General features: G+C 50.8%; 1 protein-coding gene and 1 long non-coding RNA gene across 6 annotated transcripts; one reads left to right on the top strand and one right to left on the bottom strand.

Annotated features, from left to right (window-relative positions):
* The first annotated feature begins 5,166 nt into the window (after nucleotides 1-5,166).
* LOC147356654 (uncharacterized) lies at nucleotides 5,167-14,178 on the top strand. Of its 5 annotated transcripts, none has more exons than XR_015143404.1 (4): nucleotides 5,167-5,320; nucleotides 9,898-10,000; nucleotides 10,340-10,399; nucleotides 13,232-14,178. It is a non-coding gene; the product is annotated as an uncharacterized LOC147356654 (long non-coding RNA). The 5 variants fall into 5 exon arrangements; XR_015143408.1 differs by lacking the exon at nucleotides 13,232-14,178 and adding an exon at nucleotides 12,690-12,828 and having other exon boundaries at nucleotides 5,183-5,320; XR_015143407.1 differs by lacking the exon at nucleotides 13,232-14,178 and adding an exon at nucleotides 12,029-12,160 and having other exon boundaries at nucleotides 5,183-5,320.
* Nucleotides 13,566-26,005, bottom strand: DRAXIN (dorsal inhibitory axon guidance protein). The gene is made up of 6 exons (XM_086344508.1): nucleotides 25,563-26,005; nucleotides 22,509-22,696; nucleotides 20,753-20,864; nucleotides 19,561-19,650; nucleotides 17,977-18,066; nucleotides 13,566-13,690 (listed from the first exon to the last, which is right to left on the bottom strand). Exons 1-6 carry the CDS (start codon nucleotides 25,981-25,983, stop codon nucleotides 13,578-13,580), a joined length of 1,014 nt encoding a protein of 337 aa, XP_086200634.1. The 5' UTR covers nucleotides 25,984-26,005; the 3' UTR covers nucleotides 13,566-13,577.
* Nucleotides 26,006-27,083: the final 1,078 nt, after the last annotated feature.

Genomic DNA, 27,083 nt, shown 5'->3' with positions numbered 1-27,083 from the left:
GTTTAAATTTTCATGTCCCTCACCAATTCTGTCTGTCTCAGCTGAGTCTTATCCTCAGTACCTTCAGGATGAAAAGTAAATAACATGGCACAGCAAGGTGGATGTACTTGACATTGTGTGTGTGTGTTGCTTGCTCAGTCATGTCTGACTCATTGCGACCTCATGGATTGTAGCCTCTGTCTATGGGATTCTCCAGGCAGGAACACTGGAGTGGGTTGCCATTCCCTTCTCCAGAGGATCTTCCTGACCCAGGGATCAAACTTGGGTCTCCCGCATTGCAGGCATTCTTTACCGTGTGAGTCATTAGGGAAGCCTGTACTTAACATTACTGGAACTGTACACTTAAAAATGGTTAGGACGGTAAACTTTCTTTCTTTTTACCACAATTGAAAACAAAACAAAACCCAAAAGACTGTCATGCAGAATAGATGCATTCGTTTATTCATTAAGGGAATAGTTATTGAATGCCTACTTGGATGACTATCTTAGAATGGAATGGCTGGACCACATGGCGTGTGTATACTTAAGCTGTTAAGAAATTGTCAAACTGTTTTCAAAGATGGTAGTAACCATCCAGGTTTTTTTCCTTCATAGCACTTATCAGTACTTGAAGGTATTGACCTCTCCATTCATTTGTTGACATGTTTATTGTCTGTCCCCCCTCACCCTCCTCAATCTAGACTGCAAGCCCTGGGAGGGTCTTGCCATCTCCACACTTGCCTGGCACATACTGTTCAGGGAATACACCAGCTGAACCAGTGTGTTGGCACCACTTCCATCATGGGCATGGAGGAAAACCTGCCACCCACTTGTCCTCAGAATAATCCAGATTCTGTTAGGAAGCCACTCAGTGCTGCTAGTTATACAAATGCCCAATGAAGCAGTCACAGCCATTTCTTCCCCATGGTCACCTGTGTTCTTTAAAGATATTATTTGGATCCCTGCCCTGCCTCCTAGCAGAGTGATCTTAAACCTCAGGGTGATGCATGCTTGACATAACTTCTGGCACTTTGTAGGTGCTCAATAAGCAAATCACTGCTATACTGCTATGAAAAAACCACAGCATATTCTGGCATCTCTCAGCAGCTCCTGGCCCCTGATACATGTCTGTTGAAGCATCAGGGAAAGGCCCCTTGGACTGGGAGATGCTTATACCTCTTTCCCACTAGCAAAGCCTTGGAGATGGACCTCAGTGTTTCAGCATGCTGTCGCCTCCCCAGCCTTTACTGTACCCCCCCCCTTCACCCGTCCCCGCCCAGTGCTGCCAATCTATATCTGTGTGACCTTGGGTTAGTTGTTTAATCTCTTTGAATTTCTTTCTGCATCTCGAAAATGGAGGCCCCAGGTGATGGGAGGCACTGAATAAGGCTTTGAAAATAAACAGGCCCCAGGTGATGGGAGGCACTGAATAAGGCTTTGAAATTATTTTTAACTGTCCTCTGGGCCACAGTGTACTGGACACTCAACAGTTCTGCTGTGATCCGACCACTTCCTTCCACAACTGCGTGACATCAACAGAAAGAAACAAAACAGAGAAAGTAACCAAATATTGTCTGAAAGTCACAGGCACCTGTGAGAGAGCAGGCCCTCCCCAGGAAGCTCATTAGGGAGGGCCCAAAAGGCAGAGCTGTGGCCCCTGGGTGCCACCAGGATTCGTGCTGGATCCAGATTCGATCTGGAGACCTCTGCCCCAGTGCTGCTTCTCAGCTTGTGAGAAGTTGAGAAACACACCAGCTCTGTGTTTCTTGGCCTAAGGTCTGGCAGGCTAGGGGAAGGCCGAGGTGTTTCGCTGGTCATGAGGCAGGAGATAGATGGGCCCCCGGCTGAACAGTTTCTCCCCCGTGGACAGAGACTTCATAACAGTTTGTGCACGTGTGCTAAGTTGCTTCAGTCGTGTCCAACTCTCTGCAACCCTTGAACTGTAGCCCACCAGGCTCCTCTTTCCATAGGACTCTCCAGGCAAGATCCCTCTCCAGGGATCAAATCCATGTCTCCTGTGGCTCCTGACTTGTAGATGGATTCTTTACCTCTGAGCCACAGGGGACCCTGTTATAATAGCAGAAACTCCCTACAAGGAAGATAATGGAGGAAGCTGGGCCCTGCCAGATAAGAGATAAAAGACCACATCGTTCTCATACTCAAAGTTAAGGAGACCTCCCTAACTACACATGCGCAGAAAGGTTCCTTGGAGGTCAAAAAAGGAGGAGGCATCATCTCATAGTAAGTGATGTCTACCTACCTACTGTCATCTGCACTAAAATCCATCTTGGCTAAGCGATGGGCATGCACATGTGGGAGGACCCCGAACTAAACCAGCGCAGCCTCAGAACCAGGCAAAGGAAACCCAGAAGAAATGCCCCATAAAAGTGATTCAAACTATCACGAGGACACTCTCCCTCTGAACTCGCCCTTGTGTATATCCACACTTACTGTACTCCGTTTTTCCTCCTAATAAATACTTTGTTTCACTATTTTCTGTCTTTGTGGGAATTCTTTTCTGCAAAGCCGAAGGGTCAGGGCCTTGTCACTGACCACTGGTCTTGTTCAATCCAACTCTTTGCCACCCCTGGACTGAGCATACCTATCCTTCACTATCTCCTAGAGTTTGCTCAGATTATGTCCATTGAGTTGATGATGCCATCCAACCATCTTATCCTCTCTTGCCCCTTTCTCCTCCTGCCCTCAATCTTTCCCAGCACCAGGATCTTTTTTAGTGGTTAGGATTTGGTGCTCTCACTGCTGAGACCTGACCTCAATCTCTGGCCAGGAACCAAAGTCCCGCTTCAAGCTGCTGCAGGCTGAGGCCACTCCAGATCAGTCAGGGTTGTTCTTTGTATCTGAGGATGTGATCTCTTTCTTTCTGAGCAAAGACAGTGGGAGACGGGCAGGAGAAGTGATGAAACTTGAGTAGAGAAACCTGTAGGGTTGGAGTCAGTATGGCTTTCTTGAGCTCCCAGATCCTTTGGCCTGGTTTCTGGTTGATACCAAGTTTCTGAAAGTATCAAAGGTCATTGTGACTTGTCAATAAGATCATTTGTGTTCATGGCATCACTCACTCAGAGCCAGGCAAGGGATGGTTCCTGGGGAAGCACGTGCCCCAGGGGTTGGGGGGGCATGTTAGGGTGGGTGACTCTCCTCTTTTCTTCCTGGGTTTTCTAAAGGAGCCTGGACATTGCCAGGAGGTGTGAGAGCCTCCTCTCCAGGGAGGCATCTGTTTGTATCACTAGTCATAAGAAAGGGAGCCTGGTTCTTTTTTTTTTTTAATTAAATTAGTTCATATATACATAGATGAACATTTTTCATTAATAGAGACAATTTAACAATTTTATTCCTATATATATACACATACATATATATATATATATATAAAGGTAGGTGCAAATGCGAGGAGTTTTATTATAATAATGCCTTTCGTTTTGGGAGACTTATTCTGAAACAATTATCCCAATGGCACAGAATTGAGACTTAGGGCAGCATCCATCACTAACTTTTATAGGCCCCAGTCAGTCTCCTTGAATACTCCTTCTTGAGCCCTAAAATGCAGCCAATAATTTCTAATGTTCCAGTTGCTTTGCCAGCTCCTCGGGGCCCTAAGAAAATCACTGCTGGGTGGGCCCCATCCTGGGACAGCCTCACTGAACTCTTAGCAATATTTCCCCATGCCTCCAGACACCCGAGTGCTCAAGTCAGCTATCAGAGAACTCATCACAACGCCCTGTGGACCCCATGGTGAGTGTGGAGAAGGCAGAAAGGAAACTGCCTGTGCCCTGAGGTGTCCCAGTGGTCATGTGAGATGTCAGCCAGAAAGAAAGCAATGTAACTGGCCGTCGCCCAATACAAGTCCAGCCCCTCAGCTGCACTCTAACTCTCAGTCTCATGGCATTTTCTTCATTCCCCTCATCTATTCTCCAGCAATCCTCTTTATTTTTATTGAAGTATAGTTGATTTACAACATTGTATTAATTTCTGCTGAACAGCAAAGTGATTCAATTGTATGTATATATATATAATATATGTGCACTTCCCCATTGGCTCAGTTGTAAAGAATCTGCCCACCAATGCAGGAGACATAAGTTTGATCCCTGAGTCAGGAAGATCCCTTGGAGAAGGAAATGGCAACCCACTCCAATATTCTTGCCTAGAGAATCCCATGGACAGAAGAGCATGGTTGCCTACATGGCCACACGGTCCATGTGGTTGCAAAAGAGACAGACATGATTTAGCAACTAAATACCAACAATATGTATCTATACATTCTTTATCATATTCTTTTCCATTATGGTTTATTACAGGATATTGAAAAAAGTTCCCTGTGCTATACAGTAGGACCTTGATATTTATCCATTGTATGTGTGTGTGTGTGTGTGTGTGTGTGTGTGTGTGTGTATATATAGTGATTTGCATCTGCTAATCCCAGAGACTGAAGGCAAAAGGAGAAAGGCAGCAGAGGATGAGATGGTTAGATAGCATCACTGACTCAATGGACATGAATCTGAGCAAACTCCGGGAGATGGTGAAGGACAGGGAAGCTGGGCATGCTACAGTCCACGGGGTTGCAAAGAGTTGGACGCAACTTAGCAACTGAACAACTGTGAGATCACATGTGCTCACACACACACACACACACATGGATGCATACACCTGGTGACATAAAGAGGATTGCTGGATTGGGAGTTTGAGATTGTTATTGTTGTTGTCCATCTCTTTTGTGACCTCATGGACTGTAGCCCACCAGGCTCTTCTGTCCATGGAATTCTCCAGGCAAGAATACTGGAGTGGGTTGCCATTTCCTTCTCCAAGGGATCTTCCTGACCCAGGGATCGAACCTATGTCTCCCGCACTGGCAGGCGGATTGATCTCACAGGCTCCTTACTAAACATGCTGACTGCCTCTTGCCTCCACCGCCTGTCCCAGTTCTGTCCTGAGTTCAGGCTGCTGCCTCCTTTTCTCTGTGTGGCCTCCCATCTCTCCACGTGAATGGGGTTGGAGTCCAAGGAGGCATGTGAGAGCTCTGGCTGCTCCTCAGTGATCGCTCAGAAACACAAACAAGGTCGGTTATGCTGCTGAGCCCTGCAGCGCCCTGGATGCCTATCTGAGGTGGGGTTTATCTTGGTGTTTACTTTCACTCACTGCTGCCTGCTCACCGGCTCTCAGTCTCCGCTGCAGGCTCCACGAGGTCTCAGCTCACATGCTGGGGGTCACTAAGGAGCTGGCAGAGAGATAAGAGAAGAATGAAGAAGCAGTGGTGGGACTGGAAAGCCCGTGGGAGGAATCTCAACCCCTTTTCTCTCTGAGGAGCCCTCCAGGAGGCAGCCTGAAGGTGAGTGGGTGACCTTTGGCTCAGGCAGCCCGGGGCTGGGACCTGAGGGCAGAGCTCTTGTCCCACTCCCCACCCCCGCTGGCCCCGACAGTAGCTTTAATGGCCCCGGGTGAGCTCAGAGTCCTGTGATCTGCCAAGTGGATGAGCCTGAGGGTGAGGATTGGTGACTGACTCCTAGTAGGTGCTCAGTGAACTTGTGGCCTTTGAGAGGAACATGAGGCTGGTGGACACAATCAGGTTTTATTTTAATTTTTCGTAGCACTGCACAGCATGTGGGATCTTAGTTCCCTGACCAGGGACCAAACTCATACCCTCTGCATTGGAAGCATAGAATCTTTCTTTTTTTTTCCTTTGATTGGAGGATAACTGCTTTACAAAATGCTTTTGTGTTGGTTTCTGCTGTACAACTCGAATCAGCCATAAATATATATATATATATATATATATATATATATATCTCCTCCCTCCTGAGCCTGCCTCCCACCCACCCCCATCCCACCCTTCTTGGTGGTCACATAGCACCAGACTGGGCTCCCTGTGCTGTATAGCAGGGGAGTGTGGAGTCTTAATGACTAGAATGCCAGGGAATTATTACCCACAGTTAGGTTTTAGACTCAAGACACTTGGGTAGTGTCCCTAGCTCTGCCACTAAGTAACTACATTGGTTTGGACAAGTGGCCTTTGTTTCTTAGTGCCTTAGTTCTCCTGCTCTGCAGAACGGGCTCTAACAACTTGCAGCTACACCAGAGGGTATGTGCCTCGTGCAGTGGAGTCAGCTCAGTAAACAGAGCTCAGGGTAGTGTTCAGATGAATGCGTTTCTTCGCTAACCCTGGATTTCACCATGTGCGGGGAGCTGACGCAAGGTCAAGGGTGGGAACACAGTGGGACATTTTGGGACCACAATGTGCAGAATTGACTACCCAGCCCTACCACACTGACCAATCACCAGTGTGGAAGGAGCCCAGTTGTCCTGAGGCTGGCCTCCCAGCACAAACAGGTGGGTTTCAGGATACAGCACTGGGGGTGGGGGTGCGATAAAAGGAAGGGGCGCCCCTGTTAGCCACTTGCCTACATGGTCCACTGACAGCACCCTTGCACCCTATCCACCCCAAGTGGAATTTCAGGTCCAGACACTCCTCTGGGCACACCAAAGCACTCATGCCCACATACATAACAGGTGGTAACCGCTGCTGCTGCCACCTGATGGCAAACGGAGCAAGGAGGCCCAGAGCTTCACGACACATCATAGACAATTCTACCACACACCCAAGTGTTGTGATCTGGATCTGGAGTGCGGGAGCCCAGCTCCAGGAGCTCCCCCCGCCTCCGCCCCTGTGATTATATTTTTGTATTAACTTGGCCAGGCTGTTGTACCCAAAGATTTAATCACACACTGCTCCAGGTGCTGCTGTGAAGGCATTTTGCAGATATGGTCAACATCAACAAGCAGCTGACTTCATATAAAGGAGATGACCTGCAGGAATGTGGGTGCGCCTCACCTGATCAGGTGAAGGCCTTGAGAGCAAAAACTGAGGTCTTGGGGAACAAGAAACATGGCCTCAAGCCTGTAACACTGAGCCCAGCCTGAGTTTCCCACCTGCTGGCTGGCCCAGCAAATTTCAGACTTGATGACTCCTACAATAGTGTAGACCAATTCCTTAAATCTCTTTATATAAATACGCATATAAAGAAGAAGTAAACACATAGACACTTAAAGATACATAAATACAAATGCTCAGTTGGTTCTGTTTCTCTGGAGAACCCTGAGACACTGCCAATCCAGCCACCTGATCCGCTGAGGGCTGCATTCATGCTGCCAGCACAGAGCATCGAAGTCCCCATGGCCTCAGGTTCAACTGGTATTGACCCTTCACTTCAGACTGCTCAGACCCTCCTTAGCAGAAATGGGTTTGAGTTGACATTCCACAACAAAGGGAGATTTTAGAAGCCCAGCATGCCTTTCTATAACCATTGACCCCGGGGTCAGCAGTAACAACTAGAGCCTGGCAAACTATAGACCAAGGGCAGATCCAGCCTGCTGCCCTTTGGTGTCAATAAAGTTTTATTGGAACACAACCATGTTCATGCATTTGTGCTCATCTATTTCTGTGTTGTCTCTGTAGCCTTTTGCACTACAATGGCTGAGTTGAGCAGTTGCTTATATGAAGGGGGACCTCCTGGGCTTGATTCCTGGGATCCACCCTCAGTGGGAGGTTTGCTAGCTACCTGGGGCCTTAGCAGGGAAGAATGTGAGTTCTCAGGAAGGTTTGGTGCAGTAGTTCTCAGGACTGGGGGTGGGGTGAGGGGGTACTTATCAACATGCAGATTCCCAAGCCCACCCCTAGAGATTGAGTCAGGGGCCTGGGTAGGCTCAGAACTGTGGGTCTGCCCCTCATAGGATCCTGACACTGGCACCCCAGGCCTGTGTTATAGAAACCCTGGGTTAGGGGGCTTTCCCTGTCCAGGCTGCAGGAGCCAGTCCCTCAGTGGTGCCTGGGCAGGGAAAGCCCAGGACCCTAGGCCTTTAGGAGCTTCCCACATCTGTGGTTACTCTGGCTCCCAGGGGGGTCTGGACCCTCCCTTGGCTTTAGGACACAGAGCCACTGAGAGCCATAACATAGCCTTGCTGTGATCGGCTGGGCTTGGAGGGGGTCTGGTCTGCACAGCTGGGTGGTGCTGGCTGGAGCTGCCACTGAGATAACAGATGTCCTTCCTGGTGCTAAGACAGTCCACCCTCAGCCAGTTCACGCCCTTTCCCAAGACGGCATCTGAGCCTGCCCAGGCCTGGTCTTAGGTGGCGGTGCTTTGTTTTCCTCATTCTGCCCAAGCGGGTACCTGCTTTTCTCAGCACTCTCTGCCTGCAATGTGCCTGCCAGCCTTGTATATGGCCAGCCTTGTAATCTCTTTGGGACCTTAGCTGCCCCAACCCTAAAGTGGGAGAAGATAAAGATATGAAATGTCCCCCCGACAATGGTCTGGTTAAAGGACCAGGATGCAGTCCAGGTGAGGGCTGAGACCCTACCTGCCTGTGTACGCTTTGTTGTTGTGTAGTCGCTAAGTCATGTCAGACTATTTGCGACCCCATGGACTGCAGCACGCCAGGCCTCCCTGTCCCTCACTGTCTCCCGGAGTTCTCCCAAGTTCATGTCCATTGAATAGGTGATGCTTTCCAACCATCTCATCCTCTGCCACTCTCTTCTGCTTAGCTCAGAGCAAATGCTTAATCCACGGTGCAGAGTGAATGAATAAGTAGCTGGAGAAATACCAGGCTGAGTTCCCCCGAAACACCCTGACAGTGTTCCCTGTCTGCAAGACAGACCATCTGGAGGGGCAGAGAGAGACAACAGGGAAGCTTATTAACCATCATCTCTTTATTTACAGCTCAAGAGAGTGCATGCAACACGCCATCATGGGACTCGAGGATGTAGCACCTCCCCGTTTCCCTGTTGCCCCCATACTTTATAAACAGGAACCACAGTCCCCCAGGGAAGTGCCCAAAAGCCAGAAAACCCAACGACTGAGGCCCCAGGCTCAGATGCTCCCCTTCATTTCCTCTAAAAATAAAGGCCAGTTCCAGCCCAGGAGGCAGGGCCTTGGAGCCTGCAAGTTGGTCACTCTGGTTGTTAACCAGGCAAAGTGGATCTCAGATTGGTCACCCTCACACCCATATGCAAACGCCTCCGAATCATCCAAATGTCCCTGGCCGTCTGACCATCCTGTCTCCCCCTCTGCATCTACTGTGTCTCTGAACCTTTACTGTGCACTAGGACAGCCTGGAGAACTTGTGAAAACCCACCCCTAGAGATACTGATTCAGCAGGTAGGTCCCAGTGGGGCCGGGATCCCGCATCTCTGCCAAGTTCCCAGGTCTTTCCCCCACAAGACTGTGGAACGGACATTGACAGTGGGAATTGTGACAGGGAAGACCTTTTGTATCCTATTACAAATTAATCACTACAGGGACGTTGCCTATAAACTTAAATTACACATAATGGCCCATTACTGGGAACCCTGCTTCCCAGATAATGAGCATTAAGCTAAAATATCTTTGTTTAGCACACAAGGAACATCCTGATCAGGTCCACCTGTGAATGATTGACTGCAGGGAGGAAGAGATGAAGGCTGATGGGAACCAGAAAGTGTTTGAGTTTCTCCTTTAAATATAAAAGAAGCCTGAATTCTAATTCAGGCAAGATGGGGTTGGCTGGCTTTCCGAATAAAGTCGCTATTCCTTGTCCCAACAATAACAAAAAAAAGACGGAGGGACCAGAAAGCCTTTTGCATCTAGAAGAGGCTGCTTATCCTCCACCAGACCACCATCCTGATTTAGGATTCAGTAAATATACTCCCTGTGATGGAAGCCCCTGGTTCTTCAGATTGGCAAGTCCTACCATGCCCTCCCCAGCACATGCCCTCCCATCTCCCACAGGAGTGAAGATCATCATGAAGGTCATGGTGTCCCTGTCAACTGCATGCAAGCCCCAGTGAGGAGCCTAAATAGTTGGCCTCTCCTGCTGTCTCTCCCAGCACCCATTTTTTCTTGCTGTTCTGTTGTTTTATAAACATGTTCCTTGCAGGTTACATAGATGTCTCTCCAGCTGCAAAGCGGATCCCTTCCAGGAAGCTGACGCCCGTCATCTTGACATCAGATCATATTGGATGTGTTGAATATGGCTTGAAGTAAGGCAGACCCTGATGCTGGAAAAGATTGAAGGCAGGAGGAGAAGGGGACAAGATGGATGGCATCACCAACTCAATGGACATGAATCTGAGCAAACTCCAGGAGATGGTGAAGGACAGGGAAGCCTGGTGTGCTGTAGTCCATGGGGTGCCAAAGAGTCAGACACGATTGAGTGACTTAGCAACAAAGGCTCCACCTGTAGCTTCTAGGTGGTGGAAGGGGTCTTGGCTTCAGGACATGATGTATGGCTCGGTGACTCCTCAAGGGGCAGGTGAAGCTGTCACATTCCCATGTGGCATGGTTCTCGTGTCCTCTGACCCTTCGCCCATCTCTGGCAGGCTCAGGAGCCACTCTTGGCATCACCAGACAAGTCACGGAAAGGCAGCCCCGTGGGAACAGTGAGTATCTCTGGGGAATGGCTGGAAAGCTCCCTCAGGAGGAATGCAGGGGGCACAGGTGACCATCCCAGTAGCTGTTGGTTTCCACGTGGCCTCCTGCTCAGCTCTTCCCAGCCTCAGGGTGAGGAGGGGGATATATTTAGAAACTCCTGATCCTGTTGTTGCACAGCCACTGACATCCACAGCTCTGCCTTAGTGGACAGAAACTGTACATGTTGCTTCGGGCTGAGTCCAGAACAGTTTTCCAAACCTCTTTGACCACAGAACCCCATCCCCTCTTTCCTAAGGGAGCATCTCACAGTGTTCCAGGGAACATGCTTTGAGGAAAGATCCTGAATGGTGACTTTGAACTGATTTCTGAGTACATGATGGATCACTGCCAAAAAACAGAACAGCTGCTAAAATCATCCTAGAAAATAAATTAACTGAGGGCTTTTTATGTGCCAGGCACTGTAGCAAGCATGTTGCTAGGATTTTGTATTTACATCTCACTACACCCCTATGAAGGAAGAATGATTAGCCCCATTTTACAGATAAAGAAATCCAGGCACAGAGACCTTAATGAAGTCTCCCAGGGTCACCAAAGTTGTGAGTGGTGGAGCAGGCCATTTGTCAGCAGCTACACTCCCGTAGGAGGATGAGGGCAGGGGTCCCAGACCCAGGCTCGGGTGACACTTTAGAGCCACCCGGATGCCTTGCAAAAATACAATGCCCAGACACAACCCAGAGCGATTAAACCAGAATCTTCGCAGGTGGGCTCAGGCACCTTTGAAAGTTCCCCAGACTGTTCTAATGTGCAGCCAAGGCTGAGACCAGCAGATTAAAGCCGAGATTGGCAAACCATGGCCTGGGGTCCAAGTACAACCCACTGCATGTTTCTGTGTAGTCTGCAAGTTAAGAGGTTTTCACATTTTAAAATGAAAATCAAAAGAATAACCATCTGTGACAAGTGATATTATCTGAAATTCTAGGTTCATAAATAGCTTCATTGGAACACAGCCTATAATATTAATATTTATCTGGCCCTTTATGATAAGTTTGTTGAACCCTGGATTCAAGGATATTGGCTTATGCACCAGCAAAAGAAATTTAAGGCAGACCTAAGGAAGAACTTCTGGCAGAGAGGTTTGTTAAACACAGAGAGAGCCTTGGGACCCCTAACTCTGGAGTTAAGAGAATTCCACTTACTTTGCCTTTGCAAATGCAAAATGGAAGTAGCTAGGGCAAAGCCATAGGCCCTGAATTTCTAGCCATGGAGCGCCCTTGGTAGGCACTGATAGCTCCACTGAGCCTTCCAGCTTTGTCCTAATTTTTTGTGTTTCCATCATTGATGGCCAGGGCCACCCTTACCACTGCCCACCACACACCTCCCCACCACCACCAGACAAAAGCAATTCTGGGTTCTCTGCCTGCAGCCACCCCTGCTAGGGTTCTATCATGACCTCAAATCGGCCACCCCATATGAGGCACACAGCACTGGCCTTGTCTGGTCTCAAACAGACAAGACTGCAGGTGGATTCAATTTTCAAATAGCCGGCTTTGATCTCTTGCGGTCCTCCCCTCCCTAAGATTCCCATGCCTCTGAACTTGAATAAGGAGAAAAGAGCCGGTGTATTTGGTTTCTTCTAGATCTGTTTGCCTTCCTCGGTGACATACCCCTGACCCCAACTGATTTTCCCAATGGAGTAAACAGCCTTGGCATCCTGTGGGTGTGGTCCCTCCGGCTGCGGTCCAGGCCAGCGAGGCACCTGGAGAGGGAAGGTTTGCAACCTTGTTTGCCTTGGACCTGAGGGTTGATCAGGAGTGAGATGCCAGGTGGAGGGATTTAAGTGACTCTCCTGAGGTGGCCACTATAGAGTCACATCAGCTCAGAAAGGTGTTTAGGTGGGCATCATGGGTCTGGTCTGTGATGGATGCAGTTAGATGTCCCCAGCTCCTCAGTACACTCTGTTGAAGAAGTGTAGACCTATAGACCTGGGATGGTCTCTGGGGGACCTAGAACCACTAAGACGTATACAAAGTGGGTGCCAACTGGCAATGTGTGTTTTTGAGTCCATGCTTGCATTAGATTCTCAAAGGTCATGAACTCCAAAAGCCAAAGAACTCCTGGGGTGGCAGCTTTCAGGCCCCTCCAAAGTACACATCCCAGGATAGGGTGAGCAGGGCCATAGACATAAGGAGCAGCTTTACCGTTTCCCTTAAACACTTCCGGTCTCAGAACCCCAGTTCGCCAATCTGCCCAAATCCTGCCTTGTAAGCAAGCAGGTGCTTAATGCACATTTTCTTTTAGAAGGAAGAGAATTGTCTGTTATTCCAGCCTTCACCACAGCAAAAGGAACCACCAGGGAACACGTGTCTCTCACCAAAAGCCGTGGAGAACTTGGAATGAGTCCTTGGTTGTGAAAGAGCAAGGATGTGAACCTTGGAGCTGGGCAGACCCAGGTTCAGATGCCAGCTCCACTCCTGACTCCCTGGGACCTGGTGCTTTCAGTGGGGTCCCCGGTCACCAGGAGCATCAGCAATCCCTGAACCTTGTTAGAAATGCAGAATCGACTGAATTGGAATCTGCATTTTAACCAGATCCGTGGGGATTCCTACACAAGGTGAAGGTTTGAAGAGCATTGACCTGGGACCCTGGACAAGATCATTTAAGCCTGCCTCAGTTTCCTCACTTGTAAAATGGTGATTATGCCTACTTTAAAAGGTCATGTGATAAACGAGATAACGTATGGCCCGCGTTTAGCACAGTGCCTGGTACATAGGAGGTGCTTCGGTATTCATCTCCCGCCTTTTGGTTCCCCAGTCTCTCCAGAAGTTTCCATTCTTTTCCAGCTCAAAAGCCTCTTCCTTTGGAAACTTGAAACCGTTGCAGTGCTGCTGTCGGACGATAGAGGGCACTCTCGACATCGCCAACGAGGAGAACACGGACAGCGGGATTCGCAGGCAGTGTGGGTCTCCCGTCCGCCCTGGGGAGGGTGTAGGTGTGCTGCTGCTCGGCTCCTGGGGAGGGGCAGTTCGTCCAGTGCTCGGGACGGAGCGTCCTGGATCTGAGCCTGCAGCCTCAGTCAGCTGGTCCCGCATTTGACCTGCCACCGCTAGTTATAAACAAACTGCCCGGCTTCTCCAAACTTCCGGAGCTCAGTCCCCAGGCCGGTGCGGAGGCGCCGCGCGCGGGCAGCTAGACGTTGATGAAAGACCCCTGGTCGCCGTTGGCCGTTTCGGGCTCCACGCAGCGCCCCTTTCTCCGGGTGACCCTGCGGTTCCGGTGGAATTTGGCGTAGCAGCGCAGCCCTGAGTGAAGAGAGGCAAGGGGGGTCAGACGTGAGACCAGCCAGTTCCCCGCCCCCGCCCGGCCTCGCACCGTTTCACTATCACTGCCTTCCTTTTTTCTGCCCTACAACCAATCCATCTCCCGCACAGCAGCCTGAATGGGTTTAAAAAAGAATATCACAGACGGAGAAGAGTGAACAGATGGAGCACAGGAGATATTTAGGACCAGGAAACTATTTTGTGCGATACTATCTATAATGCTGGGTACATGTCTAGTCTTTGTCAAAACCCAAGGAATGTGCAACACAAAGAGTGTACACTAATGTAATTGTGGACTTAAGAATGTACCACTATTGGCTCACCAATCTTAGAAAGTGCACCACACTAATGTGAGATAACAGGGGAAACTGCTGGGGGAGGCATATGAGACTGCTGTATTTTCTGTCTAATCTTCCTGTAAACCTAAAACGACTTTAAAAATAGTCTATTAAAATTATTTTTAAAAGGAATGCAGGGCTTCCCTGGTAGTGCAATGGTAAAGATTCTGTGTTCCCAATGCAGGGAGCTTGGGTTTGATCCCTGGTCAGGGAACTAAGATCCCACATGCCATGCAGCACAGCAAATAATAATAATAAATAAAAGAGATTCAGATTCTGCCCTTCCCTATAAAACCTCCCGTGGCTCCCCACTGCACTCCAAAGGAGATCTAAACTGCTTCCCCTGGCTTGCAGGACTCTCTGGGACCTGCCCTGCCCCCTGTCTGCTCTCTTTACCTCCCACTCCTCCTCTCTCTAACTCCAGCTACACCTAGTCTTAGCACTTTTCCTCATACACCCCACCATTTCCAGCCTCAGGGCCTTTGCTGTTCTCACAGCCAGAAATCCCTTCCTGAAGCTCTTGGCATAGCTGCTCCTTCACAGTCCCTTCTCAAAGGGACCCTCCCTGACCACCTTAATTAGAGTAGGCGTGGCCCTCTTGGCTCACCAGTGGGAGGGGTTCCTGCTGGGGCTAACTCATGGCCCATGATAGACATCCCCTGGCATACATGGGTAGGCATGTTTTTCATTTCAGGCCACATCCTCACGGGACTTCCCTGGTGGTCCAGTGGTTAAGAATTCACCTTGCAGTTCAAGGGATGTGGGTTTGATCCCTGATTGAGGAACTAAGATTCCACATGCCATGGAGCAACTAAGCTCTCGACACAACTACTGAGTCTAAGAGCCACAATTAGACAGTCCATATGCCACAATGAAGATCATGTGTGCTGCAACTAAGACATCAATGCAGCCAAAAAAAAAAAAAAGGCCATATCCTCCTGATTCGGGGTAGGGGGTTAGGGAAGGAGAGGTCAGTGTGGTCAGAGCAATCTCTACATTTCCGGTTAGGAGTGGCCACAGGGAGAGGGGCCATCACCAGTTTAAGATCTGCTTATGTCACTGTCAAGAGAATACAGAAATTGCTGTGAAGTTTGTGCTTAGGGGTCTAGAACCAACACATGGATCACTGAGCCTTCAGATCTGTGGCCACACGAGTGACACTTGGGAGGGGCAGGGGATCATGAATAGGAGTGGATGGTAGCCATAGAAGCCCTTCTGGAACCCTCCAGGCTGGCCTAGACTGCTGGACTTCAGCTCTGGGACCTGAATCCAACATTTCAGAATTTCTCAGAAGTACCTCAGGACTCTTGGTCCTCATGAGGGTTCCTGGCATCACTTGGATCCCTCTGCTGTAGCATCTGGGTGACAATCTCTTCCAGGACCATCTTTAAGGAGCTGTCATTTCCACTCAATTTCTTCTTCTTTTTTTTTTTTCCAGAGTCTGAGTCTCCAGGGAGGAAATGAGAGTTTTGGCGGGACTGACCAGGATGGGAGGGACCAGGGAAATGAGCAGATGGGGCTTTGACTGCACAGTTATCTTTTGAAGGCCTGAAACGCTGCCCCCTCCTAACTGAGGCCCAGGGGAGGAAGGAAGCATGGCTTCCCTGGCAGAGGGCTGCCCACTGAGCATCCAGCAGGGCACCAGCTGGGCATGTGCAGCAGTAGGGCCGCATCCTGCTCACCTGGGCAGGCTGGACCTGGAGGTCCTGGTGCTAATTCCAGGCTCTCTGGACTGGAGTGCCTTCCAGCCTGCTATGCACTTCAGTCTCCTCCTTCGCCAAATGAGCCCCCACCTTGCACACAGGCAACAGAAGTCGGCTTCTCAGCATCTCCACCCCTGCCTGCCTCCATCCCCTCACCTCCTAGCTCGTCCCTGCATCTCCAGTCCTTTCCTGCACAGTCCTGCAGCCAGAGTGAGATGATATACTCAAAAGTCAGACCAGGTCATTCCCTTTCTTAAAACCTGCTGAGAGACTTCCCTGATGGTCCAGAGGTTAAGAATCCGCCTTGCAATACAGGAGACATGGGTTCGATCCCTGGTGGGCAAACAAGGATCCCACCTGTGGCGGAGAAACTAAGACCCGACGCAGCCAAATAATAAATACTAAAAAAAAGAAAAAAAAAAAAAGCTGCCGACATCTTCCCATGACAATGTAAATGAAGTCCTGATCCTACCCCCCAGCTTCTCCCATCTCCTCTTGTGCCACTGTGTGGCTGCTGTGTGCCAGGCGCACTCGAACATGCCAGCCTTGCTCCTGTCAGAGGTCCTTGCCTTTGCCCTGCTGCTTGTCTGGGACTCTCCCTTCCTACCCCACTTCTCATCTTCAGGTGGCTAGTTCTGCTGTCCGCTCCTGTCCATCCTTTCTAAAATAATTCCCAGGCCAGCCTGAATTACTGTCTTTACAGTTCTACTCCTTTTTACAGACATCTAATTATTTGCTTGTGTGTGTGTGTGTGTTAGTCGCTCAGTTGTGTCTGATTCTTTGAGACTGTAGAGTACAGTCCCATGGACTGTAGGCTGACACGCTCCTCTGTCCAAAGAATTTTCTAGGCAAGTATACCGGAGGGGGTTGCCATTTCCTTTTCTCCTGGGGATCTTCCCAAGCCAGGCATTGAACCAGGGTCTCCTGCATTGCAGGTGTATGCTTTACCATCTGAGCTACTAGGGAAGCCCAGTTATTTGCTAACTGTCACTCATCTCATTAGAATGGAATCCATGGGTGGAGAACTTGTTGGTTCTCTTCACCCCTGAATCCCCAATGTCTTGATCAGAACTTGGTGCATAGTAGGCACTCCGGAAATATGTCTTGACCAACTGGACAAATGAATAATTGGACTGAAGCAGCTTTATTGCTTTCACAGGAGATAACTTTTGAGGCTAATGTGAGCAAAAATAGGGCGTGTACCTCAGGACGGTTCACAAAGGGACAAAGGTCAAACCCCTCACCCCCAGAGAAGTGAACCTTGGAGGTGGGATGACATCCAGTAATTATTGTGCATTTTCGGAATTTTGGTTTTAAAAGAATACTTATCTCTTAGATGTATATATGGAAATATTCACAGGTAAAATATCTAAATTCTTAGGAGTTGCTTCAAAATCCTATTGCCCCCCCAAAAAAAATCCTATTGCAGTGGGGGAACTGGAGGGGGTGGGGACAGCACAGATTGGCTGCGAGTGAGAATTACTGAAACTAGATGATAGGAAATGGGAGTTCTTTATACTATTCCGATGACTTTAATAATGTATTTGAAAATTTTCAGAATACACAATTTAAAATATTTCCCCCACTTTTCTAGCTACATAGGTTTGTGCAAGTGACTTAACCTTTCTGTGCCTCAGTTTACTTTTGTGTGAAATGGGGAGAATGATAGCTCCCTTCTGAGATGGTTGTGAGGATTGAGGAGCTAACAGGTAGAGTGCTTAGCACAGAGCTGGGTTCATCGAGGCACACCGGGGCAGAAGGGCACACACTGTTCCAGGTGGGAGCTCAGAGGAGGTAAAGAGGGAGCCAGCTGGGTAAGAGCCTCCTTCCTTGGGAAAGCGCTGGGAAATTCACTCCCCACCCCTTGTTATCACACTTGGAATGTCTCCCCTGGAATAGAATTCTGGTGTGAAAGCACCAGCCTTCTCAGGTTTGATCTTCTTTTAAAAGATACGCTTCTCTCTCCTCCCTTCTCCCGTCTCCAGATCATGGGAGATCATACCAGCTTGTATTTCAGGAAGTGAGAAAAGCGAATCTAAGCAGCGATGCCAGCAATGGAGACTAAATGAATTCACAGATTGGGAAAGCACCGAGCAAAGCTGTTCCTGCTGGTGTCTTCAGTTCCCCAGGGATTCTTTCACCTCCTTCTCTGCCCACCCCTGCCTCGAGGAGAATGGGAGGTGGTAAGGTTCTCGGTGCCGAGGGAGCCCCCGGCATCTGGCCTCACCTTCCACGCACATGCAGTCGTCAAAGCATTTGTTGTTCAGGCCTCGGTTGTGGGGCGTGCAGAGATGCTCCCGGAGGTCGCAGCAGGTCCCTGCCCACATGGCAAGCACACGCAGTCAGCCGTGCCGAGCAGACCCCCCCCTGCCGCCCCATACACGCTCCCGCTGGACAGGAGATCCATCATCTCCACGGCAGGGCTGCCCCTGGCTGGGTGGACCATATGGTGCACAAGCCTCCCAGCCGGAACCACCAACGGATGTCCTGGCTGAGGTCCCCAGAGGGCGGGCGGCTGAGACCCTAGACGCCCCAGATGGGCAATTGATTGATCATGGGAGGAGGAAAGGCACTGTTGATTCCCCACTGGGTGGAAAGGCTAGGGGGCCGCCAGGTGTGGAGTCAGTGTGGAGCTGGGAGGGGCTGCAGGGATCATGGACGCCAACGTCCTCTTTTGACAGATGGGGAAACAGAAGCCCCTGAGACACAGCCCCAGGCATGACCTCGCCCACCACAGAGCCAGCTCTCAGAGCCGCTGTCCAGTTGGCCCAAACTTGAGCCTTTTCTTCCTGCTCTGGGTGGAAAAACCATTTGGAAGGGAAACAGCTTGTCAGGGAGCTGGTGGTCTGGCTTACACAATGCCAAATGGTTCGGTTGCTGTTTTGTAGAATATTCTGGTTACTGAATTAACAGGAGCCAAGGTGTGCCACTCGAGTCTCTGCCCTTGCAATCCACTGGCCAAGAGAGCAGTTAGCCACCAGCCCCCGCTGTTAACACCTGCAGGAGCCTCCTGGGCTGATGATGTCACACTGGGCCTGAGCAGAACATCCCAGGCAGTGACTGGCTGCCAGGGCCTGGCTATTTCTGCACAGTGGGGGCCTCTTCTAACAGGGAGTCTTTGTTCTGGAGCTGCCCATTGGGCTGGCTGAGATTGTATCAGACTCCTGTCCATTCCTCCTTCCTCCCGCTTTCATTGTTCACAGGCCTTATCCCCCACCATCCCCAGAAACCTCCTGGCCTTCTAACTCCATCTCGGTTTCGGCTTCCCAGAAGTCCTGAGTGACCCAGTCGAGGGCTAGCGGTTTAGACCATCCATCCAAACCCCAGGTCCCTGTTCTCAGACTGTCTTGATGGGCTTAGCTGCTGAACAGGTCAGGATGTTATCAAAGCACCCACAGGAGCCCAGCAGTGTCACAACAGGATGAGGACAGAATGAAGCCCGACAAGACGTTAGGGAGAAGTCGGGAGAAGGGTCATCCTGAATTGAAGCAGTGTGGGGCAGTGGTTAGAACCAGCAGACTCAGGTTTGAGCCACTTCCGAGTTCTGTGATCACAGCTGAAACACTTGGCCTCTCTGAGCCTCAATTTCCTTGCCTGAAAATTGGGAATGACAGGGTCCCTCTCTGTCTGGGTTGCTGTGAGGATGAAATAGAATAAAGTATGGCAGCAACTCTCATCAAAGTGGTTGTTATTATTTACTACCCCTAAAGGATCCTTCTCATGTGTCTGGGAAGACCCACCCACTCCCACCCCCCACAACGGTTCCCCCAGTGCCCTGTCTACTGCCTGGAACACGATGCTGGTTCGGTACCTGGCAGGCAGTCCTGGTGATGGTCACAGGGCTCCCCTTTAGCCGGCGATGTTTCGTTCCCATCACTGGAGAGTTTGCCGCGGTGTTTCTCTGGGGAAAACAGGACCTGTGGTTAGAGGCTGAGGCTCATCAGAGCAGAGATTAAGCACTGGATGCCAGGGTCAGAGTGCTCACACCACCACTTCCACAGTGTGGCTTGGGTAAGACATGAAGCCTCTCTGCCTTAGTTTTATCTTCTCTAAAATGGGATCAGGGGACTTCCCTGGCAGTCCACTGGTTAAGACTCTGTGCTCCTAATGCAAGGGGCATGGGTTCTATCCCTGGTTGAGGAACTAGGATCCCATATGCCACATGGAGTGGACAAAAAAAAGGGGAGACTTCCCTGGTGGTTCTCTGGTAGCTCAGATGGTAAAGAATCTGCCTACAATGAAGGAGGCCTGGGTTCGATACCTAGATCAGGAAGATCCCCTGGAGAAGAGAATGGCAACAAACTCCAGTATTCTTGCCTAGAGAATTCCTTGGACGGAGGAGTCTGGAGGGTCATGGGGTCCCAAAGAGTCAGACACGACTAAGCTACTAACACACACTCCCTCGTGGTTCAGTGGTAAAGAATCCACCTACCAAAGTAGGAGACATGGATTCAATCCCCTGGTGAGGAAGATCCCACATGCCTCGGAGCAACTAAACTGGTGTGCTACAACTCCTGAGCCTGTGCTCTAGAGCCTGGGGAGCCACATCTACTGGAGCCCACCTGCCCTAGAGCCGGTGCTCCCCAACAAGAGAAGCCACCGCAGTGAGCAGTCCCTGCCCCTCAACTCAACTAGAGAGTAGCCCCCGCTCTCTGCAACTAGAGAAGAGCCCAGCAGCAGCAAAGACTCAGCCAAAATAAATAAATACAAACAAAAATTTTAAATACTTTTAAAAAAGGCAGAGGGGATCAACAGCAGAACAGACCTGTTTTGTTTTGTTTTTTCTTCAGGTTAAAGGAGTAGCTAGTTGGAATCCATCTGGTGTGTGATGAGCACTTGAGAGCAACATGTCTATTTCAGGTATCTGTTCCCTTATAGGCTCCATGCCCCTCTCCCCAACTTGGACATCTGTAGGTCAGGCTGGGGTAACCAGGCCCCTATCCCACGGCATGGTGGGGGAGGGGAAGAGCCTAGCAGGGGCATGGAGGGGTGGGCAGACGTACCTTTCTTCCTTGTGGATGGCCAGACCTCAGGCTTTAAGTCTTCATAGTCAGTCCAGTCGAACAAAGCCATGTCCAGTGTGGGCATCACCTCCCCGTCAGGCCTGGGGTGAGCCTGCAGAGGAGGGTGGAGAAGAGGGAGCCTGAAGATCCCAAAAGGTGGAAGAAGAAATGTGGGGTCCCAGGATCAGAGGGCAAAGGAGGGGCTCCTCCTAGGCCAGCTCATGGCGTGTTGGACAGCCTGCAATCTCAGCCTGGGGAATTCGAGATGGCCTCCAGGACTTGGGCTCCAGCAGCTACCTGGGCAGTGTCTTCCCAGAGCAGCCACCCCCAGGCAGGACAGCACCTATAGGCAGCTGCTGCAGTCCCCAGGCCCTCTGCGGGCTGGGGCTGGGGAGGCAGCCATGTCCGCTCAGGAGGAAGCCCAGCTGCTCGCTCCCCTGTCCCTTCTCTCCCCTACAGATGTCCTCAGGTCTCCATGGCATGGCACTGTTGAGGCCATGCCCATAGCTCAGTTCTACTCTAGACCCCCTCGGCCCCACCCTTTGTGGTTTCGGGGCTGGATCTGTGCACAGTAGAACATGGGCAATAATGGCTCAGCGGTAAAGAATTCGCCTGTCATGAGAGCCACAGGAGACCTGGGTTCGATCCCTGGGTCAGGAAGATCCCCTGGAGGAGGGCATGGCAACCCACTCCAGTATTCTTGCCTGGAGAACACCATGGACAGAGGAGCCTGGCAGGCTACAGCCCATAGGGTCACAAAAAGTGGGACATGATTGAAGTGATTGAGCATGTAAGCATGCCATAGGGCTGGATTCTCAACAGATGGGCTTCAGGGAGCCCTTCAATGGCATGGATAACAGTGGATTTGTTGGAAATGGTTTATCAGGATCTCAAGGGAGTGCAAGACCCAAAAAGAGAATAAGGAAGATCTCCTGCTAAAAAAGTTTTACTTCTTCTACATATATTATTTTATTGGTTATGTTTAATGATTTTATTTTGAAAAAATGTTCAAAGCCACAGAAGAGGTGCAATGACACACTTTGTGTTAATTGCAAGAATAAATACCCTTTGTCTAGACTCACCAAGGGGTTTTCCCTGGTGGCTCACTTGGTAAAGAATTCACCTGCAATGCAAGAGACCTAGGTTCCATCCCTGGGTTGAGATGATCCCTTGGAGAAATAAATGGCAACCCACTCCAGTAGTCTTGCCTGGAAGATCCCATGGATGGAGGACCCTGGTGGACTATAGTCCGTGGGGTTGCAAAGAGTAGGATACGACTTTGCGACTAAACTACCATAGACTCACCAAAGATTGGTGTATTTGCCACATTTGCTTGCTTGCTCCCTCTCTTTTTAAAGGTCTGAAGCAGATGCGTCAAAGTGTTAACTAAAGCTTGTTAATTCTGGATTGTGGGGACATGGTTTTAGACATTGTTATTCTCTGACCTTTGTGGGATGTACAAAATTCTTCCCCCAAAGCCTGACTTTTCTAGGTTCAGAGACCAGTGTGCTGAGCTGGCACTTGATTCCTTGGCATTCCATAGAATGAGCCCCTGGACCACTGCCTGGACAGTGGCAGCACTCCCTGGACAGTGGGCCAGCTGGCCATAGCTGGGCTAGATGGGCATCAGGAGAACCGGCTTCCACCAGCCTCATGAGCCTGGACCAACTCCCTCCTGTCCCTGTGCCTCAGTCTCCCTAAAGGTACTAGGAAGGGTTTGCATGAGGTCATCCCAAGGACCCTCCCAGCCCCTTACCTGGGGCCACAGGGATGTGACCGGCAGGATCAGGGACTCTTCAGTGGCAGGTGCCTCAAAGGTGGTGAGGTAGAGTATGGTGGGGGCCAGGCTGGTGGAGGATTCCTCCATCAAAGCATCTGGGGACTGGTCTTCTGAGAGCTCCGCCTTCTTCATCAGGGAGCTGGGGCCTCTGACCAAGGCTCGGCCTGAGACAAGGAGCAGGGAACACAGCGACTTTATCTGCTCATCACCCCCTATCAGCCCACAGCAGGACCCGCATTTTTTGCTGCTAGTTAGGGGGCAGCAGGAACCATAGGGCAAGTTATTGGCTCAACCAGCATCCCCGTTGCCCACCCTCCTGGGGAGGGGGCTGGAAACAGGAGGCTGGGGGCATGATAAGGGGGAATGTCTAGGATGAACTTGCAGTGTTGCTGGGGATTCTCCCTCTAAAACAACATTCCAGCAAGTCCAAGTCCAGCTTGATGGAGTGCAGCCAGGGATGTAAGTGCAACAAATGGAAACCAGTAAGATTAACCATGGAAGGTTTCCTGGAGGAGGTGAAGTTTGTAGGATTAACAATGGACGGCTTCCTGGAGGAGGTGAAGTTTGAGTAGGGGAGTAAGGTGATGAGGCTGAGAAGCATTGCAGAGGGGAGAGGCCTTTGAGAAGGCTGGGAAGTGAGAGCTCCCTACGTGGTGATGATGACCCTGCTTGCTGAGCACATGCTGCAGCTGGGACCATGCTGCATTCTGGGTCCTGCTTTACAAGCATTATTTCACCTATCCTTTGCAGGAGCTGTAGGAGGTAGGTACTCTTTCAGTCTCATCTACAGGGAAGGAAACTAAAGCACAAGGAGGTTAGGTGACTTGCCTGATGGTGCACAGCCAGCGAGTATTGAAATCTGAATTTGAACCCAGGTCCATCTAATGCAGAATCAATACTTTTAACCACGGATGCCGCCCTTCCAAGATACACAGGCATGGGGTAGGATGAGTGTGAGGGGGAAAGTGCAGGGTTGGGAAGTGGTCAGGAAGCAGCTTCCCTGGTGGTTTAGTCGGTAGAGTCTGCCTGCAATGCGGGAGACCTGGGTTCAATCCCTGGGTCAGGAGGATTTCCTGGAGAAGAAAATGGCAACCCATTCCAGGATTCTTGCCTGGAAAATTGCATGGACAGAGAAGCCTGATGGGCTACAGTCCATGGGGTCACAAAGAGCAGGACATGACTGAGTGACTAACACACACACGCACACAGGAGCCAGGAAGCTTCAAGAAAAGCTAGAGGGCCCACGCTTATGCTTGCCTCTTTTTCTCAGACAAGAGCTGACTTTAAGGTTGGTTGGGTCCATTGGTGGGGCCACCCCACCCTTCTGAGATGAATCCAGCCTGAGATCTAGATGCCCACTGTCCCCTCCTCCACTCACTCACTCTTGTGGGAGGGCCCCATTGGTCCACTGGAGCTGGGACTGGAGTTGGGCTGGGCTGAGTCCATGCAGGGTGTATGCCTTCCAGTTTGACATCAAGGATGTCACCACCCTCACACCAACCTGACACATGATCCCCGGGGGTGGGAGGCTGAGAATCTAAGCTGGGCTCCCCTCTTCTGACTGTGTTTTGTCCACCTGAGGGGTTTCAGTGGGCCTGGCAGGGAAACAAGCCTCAGTTGTTTGCAGGAGAAAAGGGGGCTGAGCCTCCATCACCCACTTCCTGCAGAACCCCGTCCCCATCTATGCCTGCGGCTCTTGGCCCACCCCTAAAGGCAGTCTTGTCACACAAAGAGACTTGAAGCTGAGGCTGCCTGCCTGGACTCTCGCCAGGGGAGACTGGGGAGGGGTCAGCTGGGTGGAGATGCTGAAACATGTTGTTCCGGGGAGTCTGTAGCTCACAGGGCATTTGGGAACATGAAGGAAGGTAAGGAGGTTGGACTCTTGAGAGTCTCTTGGACAGCAAGGAGATCAAACCCAGTCAATCCTGAAGGAAATCAACCCTGAATATTCATTGGAAGGACTGATGCTGAAGCTGAAGCTCCAATACTTTGGCCACCTGATGCAAAGAGCCGACTCATTGGAAAAGACCCTGATGCTGGGAAAAATTGAGAGCAAGAGGAGAAGGGGATGACAGAGGATGAGATGGTTGGATGGCATCACTAGCTCAATGGACATGAGTTTGAGAAGTCTGGGAGATAGTGAAGGACAGGGAAGCCTGGCATGCTGCAGTCCATGGGGTCACAAAGAGTCGGACACGACTGACTGACTGAACAACAACAAATAAGGATGGGGAGGAAACTCCATCAACAAACAGGGCAGAGGCAGGAGAAATAAGGACGTGACCGCTCTCCTTGGATCAGCCATGTCCAGGTCAGAGGACATGGGTGGATTCAGCATTGAGAGAAAGTTGAGAATTAACTACTGAATAGAAACAACCACTGCTGCTGCCCCTGCCAAATGACAGGCACTGTTCTAGGTACTCCGGATAGCAAGATTTCTCTGAGTCTACCGTGAGAATAAGAGGGGGTCTTGCCTTCATTTTGCAGAAACCAAGGCACAGAAAGGTGACTTGCCAGGAAGTCATGGAGCCAGAATCTGAATTGGAGCAGATCTGGCTTCAGAGTCTAAGCTCTTGGCCTCTGCTCTGTGTTTCAGCGCTGATTAAGTGATGTGCTTGGGAGGCACTGAATTGTCCCTCTCTGCTCAGGACTTACAATGGGATGGATTTAGGCCAGACACAAGGTAGAACTTCCTGAATCAGGAGGATCTATGGATAAGACTGAGCTCCTATGGCTACATATCCTTCTCTTCCTCCCCTGCTCCACCCTGACTCCGGCCTTTCACAGCATCTCTTCTTACCAGATCCCTCTGAATCTAGTGAGACCCCTCTCTTCCTCTGAGGGTTCACAATCTGCCCTCTTTGGGGCATCCAGTTGTCCTCCCAGGAAGCTCCTGCCATTGACCCCACCCCCAGCCTCCATGTCCGTCACCTGAAGTCCGTCCCCTTGGTCATTTGGGTCTGACCCCTTTCCCCCACTGCCCCCCTCCCCCCATTGTAGGGCCCCACCCCCTCGCAGACCTCCAGCTACCTCTGTGCAGCCTCAATCTCTCCTTCCGTCTCTTGTGCTCCCTGCCTCGTTTCTTCACCCTCTCTGACCCTGGAGCCTGGGTCTCTTTCTCGGGGTAGGGCCGAGTCAGCCCCCGGAGCAGACCTTTGTCCTGCAGCAGACCTGCAGGACTCGACCCATGCAGCAGCCCCTCTGCCCCTGGGAGCCTGGAGGCCTGCCTGGTGGCAGTGACCACAGCCCCATCCTGGGTCCAGCCAGGGGTGCCTGGGCCCCGCTCTTTCTTGCCCAGGCCCCGCCGACGGTGGTGGCTGGCCTGAGGTGTCCACAGTGCTGGTCCCGAGAGGTCGATGTGATTCTCCGGGAGGTTCTGAGCAGAGCTTCCGGGTCCCAGGGAGTCTGCCAGGCTCAGCTCCAGGAGCAGGAGGAGGGCGAGGAGCAGCATGGGGGCAGCGTGGGTGGTGGGCTCAGCTGAGGGCTTCTTCCTGCAAGAAAAGTAGGACCATGAGGGGGCAGCCCTGCAGCCCTCCTCCTCCACATCCACAGTCCTCTCATTCACACTCTTCTTTTATAAGTTGCTTACTTACATTTATTTTTATTTATTTATCTGTTAGCCATGCCACAAGGCACACGGGATCTTAGTTTCCCAACCAGGGATCGAACCCATGCCCACTGCAATGGAAGCATGCAATCTTAACCACTGGACCACCAGGGCCGTCCCCCGCTAACTTACACTGTTATAGCCCCGTCTGTTTCAACAGGGATGGAGGGGGACTTTGATCTTCCCCCCACCCAGGGGACATTTGGCAACATATGGAAACATTTTAGGTGGCCCAAACTAGCACTACTGACTTTACTGGGTGGAGGCCAGAGATGCTGCTAAACACCCTCCAATGCACAGGACTGTCCCGGCCCAGAAAGACCACAGTGCCGAAGCTGAGAATCCCTGGGTTTCAATAGTTTCTTTAAGAAACACCCAGGTTCCAGTCTAGATTCCTTTCTTCTGTGCAAACCTCTGCCTTGGGCTAAGTTCCCAGGAATGAGCTGAGTCCCTCCAAGCTCAGAAATAGGCTTATAGTCCCAGAGACTTGACTCAAAGCCTAAAATCAAACAAATGAAATAAAAGCATTTGAGCACGTGCTGTAAGAAAGAATCGTGTTCCGTGCTTGGTCCTTTCGCTGACTCTCTGAAGTGGCGCCTATTATTTTCTGAAGTGGAAATTAAGGCTCAGAGAGGCTGAGTCACATGGAGTAAGTGGCATTTAGTCATTGCTAAGCCTGTGCCCTGAGCCCCCACGTGCTGTTCCCGGACAGCCCAGCCTTGCCTTCTCTCTTCCTCCAAGTTCCAGGCAGGTTCTGACAGGGCCGGCACTGTCCCTCCTGGGGCCGGGGGATGGGGGGCGCTTTGGAGGCTGGACTCTGACCCTGCAGGGTGGGGTGAACTACCTCTGACCTCCCCTGGGGACAGCCTGTCCTTCTGCACTGGAACTTGGGGCATCTCATGGGACCTCACTGCTCCCCTCTTTGCACTGGAGGAAGAGTCAAC

This window comes from Bos grunniens, chromosome 16 (genome assembly GCF_055505025.1).
Source record: "Bos grunniens cultivar Pamir isolate PY7600 chromosome 16, Bosgru_T2T1.0, whole genome shotgun sequence".
NCBI lineage: Eukaryota > Metazoa > Chordata > Mammalia > Artiodactyla > Bovidae > Bos > Bos grunniens.
The sequence above is the reverse complement of the archived record's forward strand: the minus strand, read 5'-3'. Positions and strand labels throughout refer to the sequence as shown.

Coding starts and splice junctions, on each gene's coding strand:
- DRAXIN (XM_086344508.1), bottom strand. CDS start 25,983: ATGCTGCTCCTCGCCCTCCTCCTGCTCCTGGAGCTGAGCCTGGCAGAC. Junction 19,651..20,752: donor GCCATCCACAAGGAAGAAAG/GTACGTCTGCCC, acceptor TGTTTTCCCCAG/AGAAACACCGCGGCAAACTC. Junction 18,067..19,560: donor TCACCAGGACTGCCTGCCAG/GTACCGAACCAG, acceptor CCATGTGGGCAG/GGACCTGCTGCGACCTCCGG.